The following is an 18,536-nucleotide window of genomic DNA, read 5'->3' as shown; positions in this document are numbered from 1 at the left end:
CAAATGAAAAATAAGCAAAACCCAATGCAAAGAAAGATTCTTGATTTTTTTTAAAAAGGTTAATCCTTAATCTACTGGCTCTTCAGTGCTTTGAGGCGTTTAGAAGTAAGCTTACCTTTTGACACTTAGCCAAATTAACAAGGACAGAAAAAGAGCACTGCCTTCATCTCTTTCATATAGTTTGAATATAATAATCAGAATTGGACGACAAAGCCGTCGCTGTGGACTGTGCGGCAGGTAATTTTTTTTATTTTTTGAAGAAATTGCTTTCATCTATATAGTATATACCATTTCTGAAGCAGTGGATCATTAATCAGGAAACCATACTCATTACCCTGACTCGCCAGTCACAATGCACAGCTCCGGCAGCAAGGAACCAACAAAAGTATGCCACGTGGTGGCGATGCCGTTCCCCGGCCGAGGACACATAAACCCCATGATGAACCTGTGCAAAATATTAGCATCTAGAAGAACCAGCGAGATCCTCATCACTTTTGTTGTCACCCAAGAGTGGCTTGGATACATCGGCTCCGATCCGAAGCCGGATAACATCCACTTCAGCTCCATCCCTAACGTGATCCCGTCGGAGCGGGACAAAGCAGCCGACTTTCCGAGGTTTTACGAAGCCGTGATGACGGAGATGGAAGACCCGTTCGAGCAGCTTCTCGACCAACTTGAACCGCCGGTGTCAGCCATAATAGGCGACGTTGAGCTACAGTGGTCAGCAGCGGTAGGTAATCGGAGGAACGTTCCAGTGGCAGTATTATGGACGATGTCGGCTTCGTTTTACTCTATGTTACATCACCTGCAGATTTTCACACGTAACCGACCGTTTTCTGTCGATCGTCCAGGTAAATAAACGAGACACTTGTCTCTTCTTAAATTACATTCCGAACTTTGACAATTTATATTTATATTTTATATCCATCGGGAAAAAAAATTCTTGGGAATTCTAGGCATTAATCGGGAATATTTGAAGTGAGCTGCAGATTTGTAGGTGACTCCGACTTTTTTCTAACATCTTCGTAATAATTTCCAGATTTAACATTTTTCTAATCATTTTTATTGAAAAAAAAAATCTAATTATAAGTTTATTTGGGATCCAGACGTAAAAAATTATTTGGGGTCACAAAGCTACTAACACTTTACAGCACGAGTGTGCTATATTTTGAAATCAATGAAAGTAGCAGAACATCGAGGCAAGATAAATTGGGGAAGTAAATTATTACTAATATTTGTATACGTTATATCTGATTTTACCTATATAATGTGTGAATGATCCCAAATCAAGTGAAATGTCTCAACCAATGAGCAACACGATGAGTACTTGTACAATGGTCATTAGTCTCCCAAATCCTTCTTCAAACTCTCTTATTAGCTCATAATAAGGATTGCTGAGAAGTTCTCATAGACATTCTTCTGTACAATTTAATTAATACAAAAACTTTCCATAGTTCAGTCAAATTATTCAGTAGCGCATGTATGACCTGATATGCGTTGTTATGACTGAGAAAAAAGATGTTGAAGCAGATCACGTGCCCGGAATTTCTTCGGCTCATATGGCAGATCTTCGAACAGTAATTAATGAAAACAACCAACGAGTTCTTCAGCTTGCATTGGATTGTATATCAAAAGTTCCCAAAGCAAATTTTCTTCTGCTCACCACAGTACATGAGCTAGAACCTGAAGCAATTGATTCTCTGAAAGCTACATTCCCCTTCCCTGTCTACCCTGTTGGCCCCACTATACCGTACTCAGAACTCAAGCCTAATTCTGATCACAACCTTGAGCATCTAAAATGGCTAGATTCTCAGCCACATGAATCAGTACTATACATTTCTCTGGGTAGTTTCCTCTCAGTTTCTAGTGCCCAGATGGACGAAATTGTTTCAGCACTCAACACAAGTGGCATTCCGTTCTTCTGTGTGGCTCGTGGGGAAGCTTCAAGGTTGCAGGAAAATTGTGGTGATAAGGGCATGGTGGTGCCTTGGTGTGACCAATTGAAGGTGTTGTCTCATTCTTCTATAGGTGGTTTTTGGAGCCACTGTGGATGGAACTCCATTCTTGAAGCTCTGTTTTCTGGTGTGCCGCTCCTGACTTTTCCTCTATTTCTGGATCAAGTTCCCAACACAAGTCAAATTGTGAATGACTGGAAGAATGGGTGGAAAATAGATAGATCAGAGTCGGAGATCGGTGAAATGTTTGTGGGAAAAGAAGACATATCAGAGCTAGTGAGGAGATTCATGGATCTTGAAAGCAGGGAAGGGAAGCAAATAAGAGACAGAGCAAGAGAGCTAAAGAGTCTCTGTGTTCAAGCCATTTCAAAAGGTGGATCATCTGATGGGAATCTAGATTCATTTTTACGAGACATTTCTAAGTGAGCCGTTAAACATGCAAGGATAATCTCTAAGAAATGTAGAAGCGATCTTGGTTCTTCCAGGGCTTGAAATAAATGAAGTTATCGGAGATCTGTAATGATTTTCTTTTTCATTTTGTGATAGTATCATTATGTCATCTATATCTAATTGAGATAGATCTCTTTTGACACAAGTGTTAGCATCTACTTCATGATGTACCAAATGCGTTGATTTTCTGATACTACATATTTAATTTTGCTAACCTTTATAAAAACAAGAACGATGGTCAATCTCAACGACAATTATCTTAAGAAAATTGGCGAAAGACGCTGATGATGGTGCCCCACGCCATGTGAACCCGGGTCGGTCCCTCGCTCGCTGCCCAATGACTTGGCGGAAACGCCATACTGTTGGTCAACCTCAGCTTTTTTTTTATATATTGGTTCATCGTCGTCCGAGAATGTCACAAGCTTTTGTGGATATGTCCAGCCAAGTTCCGACGCGCTTGAAGGGGCATGTGGTGGCCCTGCCTTTCCCCACCACAGGCCACGTTAACCCCATGATGAACCTCTGCAAATTTCTCGTTTCAAGAACCACCGATGTTACCATCACCTTCGTCGTCACCCAAGAGTGGCTCAGCCACATCGGATCTTACCCCAAGCCACCTACTATTCGCTTCGCCACCATCCCTAACGTCGTCCCTTTCGAGACCAAGATACTCGACGACATGCCTCTCTTCTCTGTATCTGTCAGGACGAAGATGAGAGCTGCATTCGAAGAGCTACTCGATCATCAGCTAATTGAGCCGCCGACTGTCATCGTCACCGATGTTGAATTGACGTGGCCGACTGCCGTGGCAAATCAGAGGAATATTCCGGTTGCTCTGTTATGGACCATGTCGGCGTCGTTCTTCTGCACGTACCGTCAGCTGGATATCCTGGCCCCTGCTCCTGACCGGCGTTTGACGGTTGATCTTCTAGGTAATGTATGGAATGGGTTTGGTACGTTCATTACTGAAACGAGATCTGGACCGTTTAAATTTTAATTTAGATAATATAAATTTAAAACATTATTATATATTATATTTATTAAAATAAAAATATAAAAATATAAAATAATTTTAATAATTTTTTATTTTTAATACGATCCAGATTTAATTTAAAAAATTAAATTTAATATTAAAATTTTTATAATTATTTATATTAACTATTTAAATGTATTTTACATAAATTAAAATTTAAATTATTTAAATTAAAATTTAAATGATTCAGATTTTATCAGAATGATGAACACCACGACGTGCACACTACCGGGTCCGATAATGTATATTCCACACGGCACATGTTTCATTGAAACAAAAAAGAAAGAAAAGATAAAAAGAAAACTCGTTGTCACCGTCAATTATTATTATTATATTTTTTGACTGTAATGTTAATCTAAACCATAGTTTAGGACTTGAAGCTTTTGACTTCATTGATAACGAGTTGGTGATGCAGATAAGCAAGCTGAGCAAATTCAGGGAAGCTCTTCCTCACAACAACCCATTAATCTTCGGAAGCTAGTTCACGAAAAGGATTTTGGAGTTTTCAAGAGAGCCTTGGATTGCATTCCACCAGTAGCCAAAACAGATTATCTCCTCCTCAATACGATCCAAGAGCTTGAGGCTGAGGAAATAAATTTTCTGAAAGCTAAATTCCCCTTCCGAATCTATCCTGTTGGCCCTGCCATACCATTTACAGAACTCGAACCACCAAGCGACTCATCAGCGACCGACTCTGAGCATGTAATGAAGTGGCTAGATTGTCAGCCGAAGATGTCGGTACTGTACATCTCTATGGGTAGTTTGTTTTCCATGTCTCGCCCCCAGATGGAAGAACTGGCTTCAGCTTTAAAAACCAGTGAGATTCAGTTTCTATGGGCGTGTCGTTCAGATGCAGCGTGGCTGAAAGAGAAATGTGGGGATAAGGGACTGGTCGTGCCATGGTGTGACCAGTTGAAAGTTTTGTGCCACAGGTCTATAGTGGGTTTTTGGAGCCATGGTGGATGGAATTCAACTGTGGAAGCTTGCTTTGCCGGCGTGCCGATCCTGGGATATCCTTTCTTTCTGGATCAGTTCTCGAATTGCAGGCAAATCGTGAAAGAATGGAAGAATGGGTGGAAGGTGGGTGGTGAGGGATCGGAGGAGTTAGTGAAGAAAGAAGAGATATTGAAAGCGCTTGGGATGGCGATGGACGCAGAGAGTGAAGAGGGGAAGGAAATAAGAGACAAGGCAAGACAGCTTAAGATCTTGTGTCGCGGAGCCATTGCCAAAGGTGGTTCCCTTGTGAAGAACCTGGACGCTTTTGTGGAAGACATTGTAGGCGCTTCCTCTGATTCTGTTCATCAGAACCATTGGTCCACTTCTTAGGCACAATAGTGTCTTCTTGTGTAATCATCATTTAATAAATGGTTGAGGTGGACAAGGAAAAACAGAAAAACCGACATGTCTCGGATGAAGATTATTGCATTTTTAATGTGGTCTCTAGCTTTATAATCTAATTTCTTATATATACAACTGCATTTTTAGTCCTCGGACAAAAAACTGAATATAGTAAAGGAATGTATGTTTGGTAAGCATACATAGAGGTAGAGGTGGGTTTGGTTCCGTTGAGTTTGGTGTAAAAATGTATAAAACCAATCAACCAAACAATGGTGATTATTTGAATCAGACGAGACTGAAATATAATTGAACAAGAGTTTTGATAGGTCGATTTGATCAATTAATTAAGTTATTGAGCTCGTAATGAGTTATTTAGAACTATATTATATCTATTGTTTTGTCCAAAAGAATATATTGATAAATGCCTTACCGATTGGCAGTTATAGATATTTCAAACCCCACACACTATGGTATTGAAAATTGAATCAGATCGGTCGGGTCAACTCGAAAATCGGTGACCCGATCTCTTATCCAGTCTGGGTTTACCCTTAACTTGGTGAGAGAGTGAACCGGTGTAACTCGGTCAACCCAGGTTCAACCCGATATAACCCGATCAACCCATCGGGTTGACCGAGTTAATCGGGTTATTATTTTTTCAAACTTTTACCCTTGAAATGACGTCGTTTTTTATTTTTTTTTATTTTTAATTTTTTAGAGCTCTAAATTTGAAAATAAGATAAAAAATGTGAAATTGAAGTCAAAAAATAAAAAATCAGAGGCAGAGCATGCTAAGTCCAAAAATATAGTATTTTATTATACTTAGACTTTTGAGTGGTTGGATTTGGTTAAATGTTTTTATAATTAATGTCTTTTTATTTAAATTATATTATTTTAATCATGACTAGTTTGCCACAGATTCAACTTCAATTGAACCACTAACTCATGACCTAATGCCATGATCGGTTTGACTGGTCCGGTTCAACGTACCTTGCCGCACACACATATGCATATGTTAAAATGGGCTTGCAAAATGAGAATGACCATTTCTACTTCGTTACCTATGCTATGCATATGTATTAAAAATTATGCAGGAAGCAAAAATGAGAACAAAAATCAGCAAAACACAATGAAAAGAAGATATATGAGTGGACAAAAAAAATATAAATAATTTAATTTGCTTAATCGATTTGATTTTGAAATTTGCAAATCAAATGAAAGTGTATAATCGAATAGACCAAATTTATAATTTAATTTGGTTCAGTTTTTGGTTTCGTCTTCATAGAGGCGTTATTTTCAACGAATTAACTAACTATGGTTAACACACATAGCTCACATTTATTATTTACTATTCATATAAATGAGTGATATTGAAATTGAAATTAAGAATACTAAGCACCCAAAACGGCCTGGAAATTCTCATACGGATGCTTATTAATTCATGAACTTCATTTATAATTACGTGATTGCTAATTGGCTATTATGAAGCTGAAAAATGATGAGTCAAGGAGTGCATTAAATATTCTTCACGCACATATATGCCGTTGTTCCCCGCTTCCCCTTGCATTTCTTGGTCAAACCAGGGGGGCGCAATTTAGTTGGCTCGCTGCAGCTGCACGAAAGATTTGGCTTAATCCGGTCATAAACTCATAATATCACTTTTTCCCCCTTCGGCCAAAAAAAAAAAATCACAATATCAAGGCAGGGCAGAATAAAAGAATATTATTTAAATTGCAATTTTACCCATGTTAGTCAATAATTTAATATCGTCGGCCCCGTTAAGTATATATTTTCTAAAAATATATACGGTCTTGATAGGAGAATCTATATATATATATACACACATCAACCATACAAAGTAAAGAGCGCAACTCATCATATAAAATATATGCCCCCAGTCTAATTTACTTAAAGTCAAGACTTGATTTGGTCATGACGCGCCACCAAACTATTTTATTGTTGCATTTGGGTATTATCAAAACAAAACAAAGAACAAAAAATTGTGGACGTACATGTAGGTTTTTCCAATAGTTGTAACTTTTGTGGTAAAACATTGGTGAAGTTTTTTTTTTTCCTGGATAGAAAAATGATACATTTTGTTTGATTATTTTTTAATATGTATAATAAAATTAAAAAACGAGATACATTTAAAATGAGCGGCGGTTAAGTGTTTAATGAAATTTTAATCAGATGCTTCTTGCCCAGAAACAAAATTGACTGAAATTTTTTAAATGTAAAAAAAAAAAAAAACCAATATCAACATACGTATAAAATTATAAATAATGTTCCCTGAGATCTGAATTGGTTCTTTTTCTCTTTCCATTGCATTTTCTGTTCGCATCATTATGTCATCTATGTCTATTCCAGATCCATATGTGACCTAAGCATTGATATTTTCGACTATTGTAGATTTAATTTTGCTCATCAGTATCAAAACATGAGCGATGGTCAACGACAATTATCTTGAGAAAATTGATGATTAAGGACTCTAGTAATAACGTGTCCACTGACTTCCGGAGACGCCATATTCTATAATCTATATTATATATTGTCTCATAACCCAAGCTTCACTAGTTTCTCTGTGTGTGTGTGTGTCCATGGAAGCTCCACCGTGCTTGAAGAAGCATGTGGTGGCCGTGCCTTTCCCCACCAGAGGCCACGTGAACCCCATGATGAACCTCTGCAAATTTCTCGCTTCAAGAACTTCCGATGTTATCATCACATTCGTCGTCACTGAAGAGTGGCTCAGCTACATCGAATCTTACCCAAAGCCGCATACTATTCGCTACGCCACCATCCCCAACGTCATCCCCCTGGAGAGCCAGATACTTGACGATATTTGTCGCTTCTCGCAAGCCATCGTCACGAAGATGAGGGATGCGTTCGAGCAGCTACTAGATCAGCTCAACCCGCCGGTGACTGCTATCGTCGCTGATGTTGAGCTGGTGTGGCCAACCTCCGTTGCACATAAGAGGAATATACCCGTGGCTCTGTTGTGGACGATGTCGGCGTCATTCTTCTGCACGTATCTTCAGCTGGATTACATGTTGGCCTCTGGCCGGCGCTTGGCGGCTGATCTTTTGGGTAACGTATCCTACACGACACTGGTTTCATTATTTTTGGCGTCGCCGGTGTTACTCATTTCGGTGCAAAATGCAGGGAGTTTTTAAAAAAATATTTGTATAACCATAAAATTCTCATACTCATATAAATATAAAAATATATATTATTTTTTAATTATGAATTTCAATTACTATTGTATTTCATGATAAGTGAAATATAAATTTATATATGTGTTTGAGTTAATAATTACAAGAGGGGAAAATTTTGTAGATATTAAGTTGCTTATATTTTAAATTAAAATTAATTGGAGAAAAGTTCTTATATTTTCGATCAGGAGGAGTACTATTTAATACTCCATTTGGTTCTTTTTATAAGTCAACATGTTTTATTATAGTCAAATGCAATCTTAAATTTTACTAATTTTATCTAAAAATTTAATAAATTTTTACTTCTATCCCCTAATAAAAATAAAAAATATTTTTAATAATTTTTAATATTTAATAAAGATAAAAATAAATATAAAAAATTGTAAAATACCCTATGAAATAAAAATTAATGCTTTCTTCCTATAATGTAAATAAGAAAATAAGAGTATTTCATAGGTTTGGTTTTGTCATCATCCCCTGTGATACTATCACCTAACATTATATTTTGTGATTTGTCATGTTTAACTAAACAGTAGAGTAGGACTTTAAACTTTTTAAGTTCATTGATGACGACTTAGTGATGCAGACGAGGAAGCTGATGAGCACATATCTTCGTCACGGCTCACTGATGTTCGAAAACTACTTCAAGAATTGGATCCCACAGTTTTGAAGATTGGCTTGGGTTGCATTTCAGAAATATCCAAAACAGATTATCTCTTGCTCAGCACTATTCAGGAGCTAGAATCTGAGCAAATAAATTATATAAAATCTAAATTCTCATTTCATCTCTATCCTGTAGGCCCTGCCATACCGTTTCTGGACCTTGAACCTTCGAGTGATTCTTCAACGACCGACTCTGACCATATAATAAAGTGGCTGGATTTTCAGCCGAATATGTCAGTCTTGTACATATCTGTGGGCAGCTTCCTCTCAATGTCTCGTCCCCAGATGGAAGAACTTGCTTCAGCCTTGAAAGGCAGTGGGATTCGTTTTCTGTGGGCGTGTCGTTCAGAGGCCGAGTGGCTGAGAGAGAAATGTGGGGATAAGGGACTGGTGGTGCCGTGGTGTGACCAGTTGAAAGTGTTGTGCCATGGTTCTATAGTGGGGTTTTGGAGCCATGGTGGATGGAATTCAACTGTGGAAGCTTGCTTTGCTGCCGTGCCAATCTTGGGATTTCCAATATTTCTGGATCAGTTCTCGAATTGCCGGCATATTGCAGAAGAGTGGAAGAATGGATGGAAGGTGGGTGGTGAGAGATCAGAGAGCTTTGTAACAAAAGAAGAAATAGTGCAAGTGCTTGAGATGGTGATGGATCTTGAGAGCAAAGAAGGGAAAAAGATAAGAGACAAGGCAAAAGAACTCAAGCCTTGTTTCGGGGAGCGATTGCCAAAGGTGGTTCCTTTAACATGAACCTTGATGCTTTTGTCCAAGACATTTTAGATGTTCATGGCGATTTGAGTCCTGTGGAAAAGCCTTAGACCTTTTTTGCATATATACAATGTGTATGGTAAATTGATAACTGGTGTAATAAAGCCGTATTGGTAATAAAAATTTGTATTTCTGGTCGCATTAGTAATAATATGAAGAGAGATGTTTTAGTGTTGAAAATAAGGAAATCATTTAATGTTTTAAAAAATATGGAAACTCACAACAATGTCTATTGATATTGTTAAATATTTATTGCTGCCAGTGTCCAAAGTAAAATGTTTAGACCCACAATGGATTCATAATTGATAGTAGAGCCGATAGTTTAAGTTAAGTCTAACAAATTAATCCAAATTCACTAGAAAAAATTTAAAGTCAGGCTTAAAAAAACATATTTTTTATATTCGAATAGGCTCAAAAAAATTGGGCGATCAAGTTCGGGTTTGATTTAAATACTCAAATAAACAATTTTATTTTTAAAAAATATATAATATATAATAAATATTAATTAATTATTTAAATTTTATGCCATTTTATTTATAAATAAAAAATTAATTTTAAAGTAAAAAATTCATTAAAATTAATTTAAAAATAAAATTCAGATATTCGAGCTACCCAAAGCTCGAAAAAATTCTAGTCGAGCTTGACTATTCAAGTTTTTTTAGAGAATCAAATTTATTCAAATTCAAGTTTATTTGAGTCAAATGTATTTAAATTGAGCCTGAATAAATCTTGTCCATTCAAATTTTTGACTCTACTTGACGGTTCCCATATCAGTTTGCAAAGCACCCTGTCACGGGGCCATTACTTTCTCCCCAAAAAGCTAACCTGTTAGGGCGTGCAGCGCACCTACTTATATAATCAAGACCCTCCTCAAGTCCCTCCACATCCTGACAACTCTCCCGGCCAATCCGTGATGCCTCTGTCACTGGTGGCCCACCAGAGGAGCCCACCGACTGGGCAAACTCGGGTCTGACTCTAATATTACTTTGTCACAGGATTATTACTCTTTATCTAAAAAGCTAATATATTAGTACATACAGTATATTTATTTATATAGCTAAGATTCTCTTTAAGTCCCTTTACTTCCCGACAACCCGCTTGAGAGCATGCATGTAAAGAAGGCGTTGCAACTTGCAATCCCATGGCTCAGGCGAAAAGAAACTCCTCTAGTCCATCCACGTGTGTGTGTTAAAAAAAAAAGGGTATGGTAAAATGGTGAATATTTTAAGATGAAACCTAAAGAAAAGAAGTTGATGTTTTTAACACACTTGTTGAAAGGAATTTGAGAGAAGCACCTAGCGAGTAACTATTGCCGAGCTGCCACATCTTTGAGGCCCCACTATCATCGCAGTCCATCACTTATTCGATCATTTGAAGTCTTGAACTCTGGTTACTCTCTGTTTTTTGCATTTAGTTCCTTTGTATTTTTCTGCTTCAGTTTTATGACTGAATTTCAGATTGGACCCACGAAAAAGACTTCAACTCTTACCTACTACTATTACTATTGGGCCATTTCAAAGTATCCAAGCGAACTTATGACTAGGTGCTGATAGCTTAGTGGGTTTTTTATTAATGAGAGGAAAGCTTAGCGTTTTACCCTCACAAATTCACAATGTCTTTGACGCCGTGGTATCGTATGTAACCTTTTATTTTTGGGAAAATCCGTCTAACTCTACCCATGCAGATCAACACTTAGGAAAAATGGGACTGATTCCTTTGTGCAAACCATCACGATATTTTGTAGTGTTTGATTTGATGTGAGTTTGCACCATATATTCTCCCCCCCCCGGGGTAATTTTTAATTTATTCTGTAAAATTTTTACAATAATAAATTCAGTGATCATATTTTTTATATTGTAAAATTAGTGTTACATTTTTTGGGCCATAAATTATTGTTACATTTAAAGATGGACAAGTCCATTTTACAAATCTTACCCCCCCCCCCAAAAAAAGACCTAATATGTATTGCATAAAAAATCTCTCTGGAATATGAAAATCTCAAATTAATACCTTGAAATCCAAGGGACTTTTTGGGATTAAATTTTACCACGAAATCACCTTTCTATCCGTTTGCATAGTTCAAAAAAGGAAAAGAAAAGGGAACCCCTAAGGCAGCCAAGGGAACTCAGTAAGAGCGTCAAGTTTCAGTCGAAGTCAATGAATCTGGAGGAGGAAGGCAAAAAGAGTCTTCGATTTCTTCGAGACTAATTGCTTGCTTGGAAGTCTACCGCCTCAACAAAATCATTAGTCCCTCTTATCCTTCTTGTCGTCTTCCTCCTCCTCCATGCCGCCGCCGCCGCCGCTGCCGCGAGCAGCCTGCCTCCGCCATTTGGTATTGAAACATCTCCGAGGTCTGGATTCGCATGAATCAATATCAGGATTATTCATGTGCGGAAAAAAATCGTGTTCATTTGTCTCTTAGGTTTTTAATTAATTTCGACTTAATTGGGCAAGTTAAAGTACTTGAATTTTCAAGAATGTGTAAGCCACCGTGGCAACTGCTTCTTCCATTTCCACCTGAACTAGCGAAAAAAAGATTTTAAATTACTCCTTCAATTTTATTTATAAATCATTTTTATTAATTTTATCAATATTAATATAATAAAAATATAGGAAATAAAAACAAATAAAATTTTAAATATAACTCTCAAATAAAAAACAAAAAATAAATAAATAATATAATATTATTTCTTTTTTTTTCTTTCTTACTTTTTAAAAGTAGTTTAAGAATTTTAATTTAAAATAAAATAATTTCATCAACTAATAATTTATAAAATAAATTAAATTATATTTTTAAAAGGTAATTAATATACAAGACCAGAGGATCCCCGATAGTGGAATTGATTCTTCTTGTCTTATTGGGGTGATTATAGTGTAATATTGCCATCTGGAATGTCAAGGAGATCAGAAAAATAGTAAATGACGGAGCTATATATCTTCACGATCTTCCATGATGGTGGGGATTGATCTGCAGCTGGTCCTGGATGGAAGATTCGCCAGCCTCCTCCAGATTCATGACTTCGACGAGTTTCCCATGGTTGTGTGTGTTGGGGTTTCTATTTTTAACCCAAAGAAAAAAAGTGCCGAAGGATAGAAAGGTATTTTCATAATAAAATCTCAAAAAGTTTCTTGATACCTTGAAAATAAGGAGATTTTTTATATCATCTTTCCATGATATTTTTATTTAAAATTTAAAATTATTTTTCTTTCTGAGTTATACACAAAAAATCACCAATAACTTTAAACTTAATTATAAATTACTTTTATTATTCAATTTTACAAAATTAAATTGTTCATCATCTTGCTTTTTTTTACCACATTATATTTTTAATATTTTTTATTATAAAATATTTAAATTGAGTGGTAAAAATAATTTTTTAAATAAAAATTATGAGATAAAAATAATCGTTAGTATGATAAAAAATATTTAAAAATAATGCGACTGACTTATAATTAACTTGTTTTTAACGTTAAGATAATAATAAAAAAATATTTAAAATTAAATTGCAAAATTGAGCCATAAATTATAGTTGAGGTTAGGCTTATCTCTGACATTTTACCCTACTTTTTATGTCACGGGGTTCGTATGCTTGGATTTATTTTATCCAGAAATGCTGCTTCATTAAGACTTGTCCAATCACCGACGACATTGTGGAAAAGGAAAGGCCATATCCTTGGTTCTCCCTCACCTGAGATTTAGGACAGCAGATTAAGTAAACCCAAGCTTCATTTTTAGCCGTGATTATGTCCATGGAAGTTCCGCCGTCTTTCAAGAGGCATGTGGTGGCCTTGCCTTTCCCTACCAGAGGCCATGTCAACCCCTTGATGAACCTCTGCAAATTTCTCGCTTCCAGGCAACCCTGGGACCTTCTCATCACCTTCGTCGTCACCCAGGAGTGGCTTGGGTTCATCCAATCTTACCCCAAGCCCCATACCATTCGCTTCGCCACCATCCCCAACGTCATTCCCTTGGACTCCCAGATCCTCGACGACGTTCCTGCTTTCTCCGAAGCCGTCGCCACCAACATGAGACATCCGTTCGAGCAGCTTCTCGATCAACTTGAGACGCCGGTGACTGCTATCATCTCTGATGCTGAGTTGGCGTGGCCAGCTGCTGTGGGAAACCGAAGGAATATTCCGGCAGCTCTGTTATGGACGATGTCAGCGTCGTTCTTCGAAACCTTCCGTCAGCTGGATATCTTGGCCCCTGGCCCCGACCGGCGTTTGTCGGTTCATCTCTTGGGTAATGTTTATGTATCATGCACCCCACTTGTTTCCTTAATTTAAGACTTTTGTTATTTTTAAAAACCAAAATCGTCGCCGCCGTCATCAGTTATCCTATTCTGTGACGTTTAATTGTTTGCCTGAATAGCATGGTTTAGGAATCTTCTGCTATTGACTTCATCGATAACGAGTTAGTGATACAGATGGGCAAGCTGAACACATCCCGCGACTCTCTTCCTCACAACTCACTGATCTACGGAGGCTGCTTCTTGAAAGCGATCTCAGTTTTTTGAAGATTGCCCTGAATTGCATTCCAAGATTAGCCAAGACTCGTTATCTCCTCCTCAACACGATCCAAGAGCTAGAACCTGAACAGATAAACTTTCTAAAAGCTAAACTTCCCTTTCGTCTATATCCAATAGGCCCAGCCATACCTTTTATGGAACTCGAACCACCGAGCGATTCATCAACCACTAACTTTGACCATATAATAAACTGGCTAGATTCTCAGCCAAAATTGTCAGTATTATACATCTCTGTGGGTAGTTCGTTTTCCATGTCCCGTCCTCAAATGGAAGAACTTGCTTCAGCTTTGGAAATAAGCGGAATTCGTTTTGTTTGGGTAGGTCGTTCAGATACTGAGTGGCTAAGAGAGAAATGTGGGGATAAGGGTCTGGTGGTGCCATGGTGCGACCAATTAAAGGTGTTGTGCCACAGTTCTGTTGCGGGGTTTTGGAGCCATGGTGGATGGAATTCGACTCTGGAAGCATGCTTTGCTGGTGTGCCAATCCTGGGATTTCCAATATTTCTGGATCAGTTCTCGAATTGCAGGCATATTGGGGAAGTGTGGAAGAATGGATGGAAGGTGGGTGGTGAGAAATCAGAAGACTTTGTAACGAAAGAAGAAATATTGAAAGTGCTTAAGATGGTGATGGACCTTGAGAGTAAAGAAGGGAAGAAGATAAGAGACAAGGCCAGAGAACTGAAAGCCTTGTTTCGCCGAGAGATTGCCAAAGGTGGTTCCTCTGACTTGAACCTCGATGCTTTTGTGGAAGACATTTTAGGCGTCCAAGGAAATATGTGCAATTAGGAGTTCAAGATGTATGCCATGCTACTAGCCCACTACTTCAAGCGTGTGTGTGTGTGTGTGGCATCCTCAATTATGTATTATATCTGGGAATACGCAGTCTAGAACCCGCGACATCATGGAATGTTCAAGACGAACATACCCGGAAAGCCGAGACTGGTATCGTATCCTCAATTAATCATTGATAAAACACATGGTTCGTACAAAGATTTTGTATCTCGGTCTTAGTGGTTCTTATGCAATTGGATTTTTAGTTGGTATTCATGTACGTTAATAATATGAACAGCTAGATATAAAATTTTTGAAAGAAAATGTTTCTATATATAAACGAAGCTTAGAAGCTACATGATGACAAGCTCTTTAAGTTTATTTTATGAGTTTATTATATTTATATTTTTTAACTGATAAATTCATTTTAATTTGTTCATAAACTTAATTAAATAAAACTCAGTTAAATTAGTGAATTGATTTTTTGAGTTTATTGTTTTATATTTATAACTTATAAAATTATGTCACTTTTCTTATAAATTCATTAAGCAATATAGATATATATTGTGTAAAATTTGATTCGTATAAGTAGTAAGATTTGATTTAATGAAAAATAAAACTCAAAAAAAATAAAAAACTAATATTAATAAAAAAATAAAACAAAAATATCAAAAATAAAATGTTTTTTTTAAAATTGCTATGTTGAGTATAATAATATATTAATATATGTAAATTTAATTTTAATAATTTATATTTGAAATGTATTTAAATTAAATTATAGTCATATCTTATATTTTTATTTTAATTATTTAATTATGTACTTTTAAGATTATTTATTAATATAAATAAATTTTATGAGTTTACAGTTAAAGTTTATGTTTTAAATTTATATTCTTATCATAAGTTTACTGAAATTTGTGAGTTTAATAACCTTAATTTTATGAACACAAACTCATTTCTTATTCTTATATTATTACTATTATTTATATGTCTATTCATTTATAGGCTGTAATTGTATTGTTTGATTTAATGTGAGCTTGTTCAATATTCTTCTGCGTTTTATTTTCAAATATTTTTTTTGTCAATTCTATATATATTTTTCGAAAATAGACTTAGTTATGAAATATTTATTCCATATTGTGAGGTTAAACCTTTTTTTTTATGTGGTAGACGAAACTGTGAATGGTTGGGAACTTGGGATTAATCGAATCGGAAGGGTCGCGGCTCAGATGTTTTTCTTTTGGGCCAACTTGACGAGGAAATTAGTTATAGTGTTTATCATACGAATGAGAATTAAAAACTCATCACTTTTAAATTATTTAAATTTAATTTAAATTATTTAAATTTACAGCTTTTTAACTAGTGTTTTTTAAATGAATTTTTTTTTGAAACGCTGGCAATTAAGATATTGTCTTTATTTTATATTCTGAATTTATTAAAATAATTTTTAATCGAAGTAAAAAGCAGTAAATATGAACTATTGAATTAGATCTAAACAGCGATGGGTTTCTAGTACTCGTATGTGTGATAAACACTAAAACTGATTCTCTTGACGACGCTGGTTTATTTTGCCTATAAATGGGTGATGTGGTCATATCTTGGGGCGTCGGTCAAAAGGGAAGGTAAGATAAGATTATTATTATTTTTGTTTTGATACGAAAGGTTGAACCAGCCCAAGTTACCAACTGAAATTAAAAGGAAAGGGAATTGAAACCCAGAGTATCTTGCTGCATCAGGGCACTTAAGAAGGAAGGTGCCGTGTCAAGAATGAAAAAAAGGAAACCTATTATATTTGCCTCTGGCCCTGGCCCTGGCCCTCGACTTCATGCACATTTCTTATATGAAAAAAAAAATTAATTTTTTACTCTTTTAACTTTTAACTCACTTGTGACTCAGTCTCTCAACTATAATTCACTACTCAGTCCCTCAACTTTTGATTCATCTATAATTTGGTTCTTATTTTTTAATTTTTTAAAAAATTCTTATCAAATAAGAGGGATAAAAAAATGCTCATATATTATTCTAAAATACCCTCCTCTTGCTCATTGATGTGAGATATAAGCTAACATGAAAAAAATTAACAAAAATTCAAAGATTAATTTGTAAGTAATTTAAAGGTTGAGGGACTGAATCATAGACGAGTCACAGCGAGTCATGGTTAAAAGATTGAGTTACAAGTAAATTAAAAATTGAAGGATTAAAAGATCAATTTAAAAAAAAAAATGAATCGTTGATAATACACGTGGTTGTAATAATTTTTGTGATTAATAAAATTGGTTTTTTTTTCAGATGAACAAAAAGATAATACACTTCATTTATTTGTTTGTATTCCGGTCTTTTACTTGTTAAGTTCTTAATTCATATTTAATGCCCAGTGGTGTTTTAAATAGAATTATTTTCAATAAAAAGTACTTATATACAATTTTTTTAAAAAAAGAACTAGACTCAGGAAAATTCTCAAATTATCATTGAATTAAATGTATGCAAATTAATAATGAAAAACTATAAACAAAAAATTTCATTAAAAGTGTCATCCATATATGAATATGGATATAATGAAAAGCAGTAAGAGTCAGCACATCTTAATTTTTAATTACATGTTAAAATCTTAAAATTATGATTTTTTTTAAATATTCAAACTTATTACAGAGGACAAAATTAACTGTAAATCCAAAACTATTATTTTAACATGCAACGTGGATTTTTGGACATATTATCACAAAATTATGATTTTTTTTGCGTAATTTTCAATTATGTTATTCAATTTTATTTTTTAATTATACTTTTTAATTTTGATTAAAATCAATCTCATTAATCAATTTTATAAAACAATTATGGACCTATTTGTTTTAGTTTATTCCATGAAAAAATAACATATTTTTCAAAAAATATATTTTGTAATTTTTTTATTATGTTTGTTTAAATTTTAAAAATAATTAAAATAAAAAAACAGATTTTTGATTATTTCAAAAGCTGCTCGAAGTAGCTTCTAAAAATAATTTAATATAATAAATGAGAGAGTGTGTTTTTAAATAGAAGGGATAAATAAAACATATCATCAAATTTTAAAATAATATAATAATAAATTATTTTTATAAAATAAAAATTAAGGAAGATGTATAAAATTTTAAAATAACTAACTAATAATTATTTTTTATTATTATAACTAAACATAAAATAATGTCTATTTTTTATAAAATATTTATAAAATAATCTCTTTTTATAATCTATAAATTACCTAAAAATAATTTATTTTAAATCTTAAACAAATGACCTCCAGATACCACATACTATAATCAATTATATTTAGAATCAGGCATATTAATTGTTTTTTTATAATAAAAAATTTTTTACGGACATCCAAACGGGTCCAAATATGTTGGCAAAATAATTATAACAATAATAATACTGAAGTCAACCACCTCAAAAATATCCAGTTTCCACGTCAATTTGTAAAGCGCCCCTGTGAAATTATGCCTCAAACGTTTTTGAAGATCGTTACGACCTACAATAATAAATTTTGTTAAAATTGAAGATAGAGTAATCCAATTTACAAATCTTACAAAACAAAATATTGACCAGAATTAAAGAATTATCTATTACATTATCTCATTAAAAAAAATAAAGATGTGGTCACGATGAGCTAGCGACGGCTCACGGCCTAAGATATATTTTTTTTCTAGGGGGTCCAACTGACAACTCGGATTAAATTTTGACGTGGTTATATCTGGAGCGTCGATATTCTTGGTCAACCCCTGTGAATACATATCACCTAGGATCTAGAATTTCAAATAATTTAAATATACCCAAGCTTCATTAGTTGCAGT

General features: G+C 34.9%; 3 protein-coding genes and 1 pseudogene across 5 annotated transcripts; all 4 read left to right on the top strand.

The window, feature by feature from the left end:
- Positions 1-118: 118 nt before the first annotated feature.
- On the top strand, positions 119-2,619 carry LOC129295987 (UDP-glycosyltransferase 87A1-like). 2 transcript variants are annotated; one of them, XM_054934587.1, is made up of 3 exons: positions 119-237; positions 318-851; positions 1,519-2,619. In XM_054934587.1, exons 2-3 carry the CDS (start codon positions 353-355, stop codon positions 2,379-2,381), a joined length of 1,362 nt encoding a protein of 453 aa, XP_054790562.1. In that variant the 5' UTR covers positions 119-237; positions 318-352; the 3' UTR covers positions 2,382-2,619. The 2 variants fall into 2 exon arrangements, with proteins under 2 accessions (XP_054790562.1, XP_054790563.1); XM_054934588.1 differs by having other exon boundaries at positions 121-237; positions 1,531-2,619.
- Positions 2,620-2,742: 123 nt separating this feature from the next.
- Positions 2,743-4,914, top strand: LOC129295986 (UDP-glycosyltransferase 87A1-like). 2 transcript variants are annotated; one of them, XM_054934586.1, is made up of 2 exons: positions 2,743-3,337; positions 3,854-4,914. In XM_054934586.1, exons 1-2 carry the CDS (start codon positions 2,743-2,745, stop codon positions 4,762-4,764), a joined length of 1,506 nt encoding a protein of 501 aa, XP_054790561.1. In that variant the 3' UTR covers positions 4,765-4,914. The 2 variants fall into 2 exon arrangements, with proteins under 2 accessions (XP_054790561.1, XP_054790560.1); XM_054934585.1 differs by having other exon boundaries at positions 2,743-3,358.
- Positions 4,915-7,278: 2,364 nt separating this feature from the next.
- On the top strand, positions 7,279-9,547 carry LOC129295992 (UDP-glycosyltransferase 87A2-like; annotated as a pseudogene).
- Positions 9,548-13,008: 3,461 nt separating this feature from the next.
- On the top strand, positions 13,009-14,928 carry LOC129295993 (UDP-glycosyltransferase 87A1-like). The gene is made up of 2 exons (XM_054934592.1): positions 13,009-13,653; positions 13,838-14,928. Exons 1-2 carry the CDS (start codon positions 13,155-13,157, stop codon positions 14,722-14,724), a joined length of 1,386 nt encoding a protein of 461 aa, XP_054790567.1. The 5' UTR covers positions 13,009-13,154; the 3' UTR covers positions 14,725-14,928.
- The last annotated feature ends 3,608 nt before the right edge of the window (positions 14,929-18,536 follow it).

This window comes from Prosopis cineraria, unplaced genomic scaffold, assembly GCF_029017545.1.
Source record: "Prosopis cineraria cultivar Desert tree isolate PC_DT_omini unplaced genomic scaffold, ASM2901754v1 PC230, whole genome shotgun sequence".
Lineage (NCBI taxonomy): Eukaryota > Viridiplantae > Streptophyta > Magnoliopsida > Fabales > Fabaceae > Prosopis > Prosopis cineraria.
Note: the sequence above shows the minus strand (reverse complement) of the source record. Positions and strands in the feature narration are given on the sequence as shown.

Excerpts from the sequence above, each read along its gene's own strand:
- LOC129295986 (XM_054934585.1), top strand. The coding sequence starts at position 2,743 with ATGACTTGGCGGAAACGCCATACTGTTGGTCAACCTCAGCTTTTTTTT. Across the intron at positions 3,359-3,853 it reads TAATGTATGGAATGGGTTTG|ATAAGCAAGCTGAGCAAATT; the intron begins GTACGTTCATTA and ends TTGGTGATGCAG.
- LOC129295993 (XM_054934592.1), top strand. The coding sequence starts at position 13,155 with ATGTCCATGGAAGTTCCGCCGTCTTTCAAGAGGCATGTGGTGGCCTTG. Across the intron at positions 13,654-13,837 it reads TTTGTCGGTTCATCTCTTGG|ATGGGCAAGCTGAACACATC; the intron begins GTAATGTTTATG and ends TTAGTGATACAG.
- LOC129295987 (XM_054934587.1), top strand. The coding sequence starts at position 353 with ATGCACAGCTCCGGCAGCAAGGAACCAACAAAAGTATGCCACGTGGTG. Across the intron at positions 852-1,518 it reads GTTTTCTGTCGATCGTCCAG|ATGTTGAAGCAGATCACGTG; the intron begins GTAAATAAACGA and ends CTGAGAAAAAAG.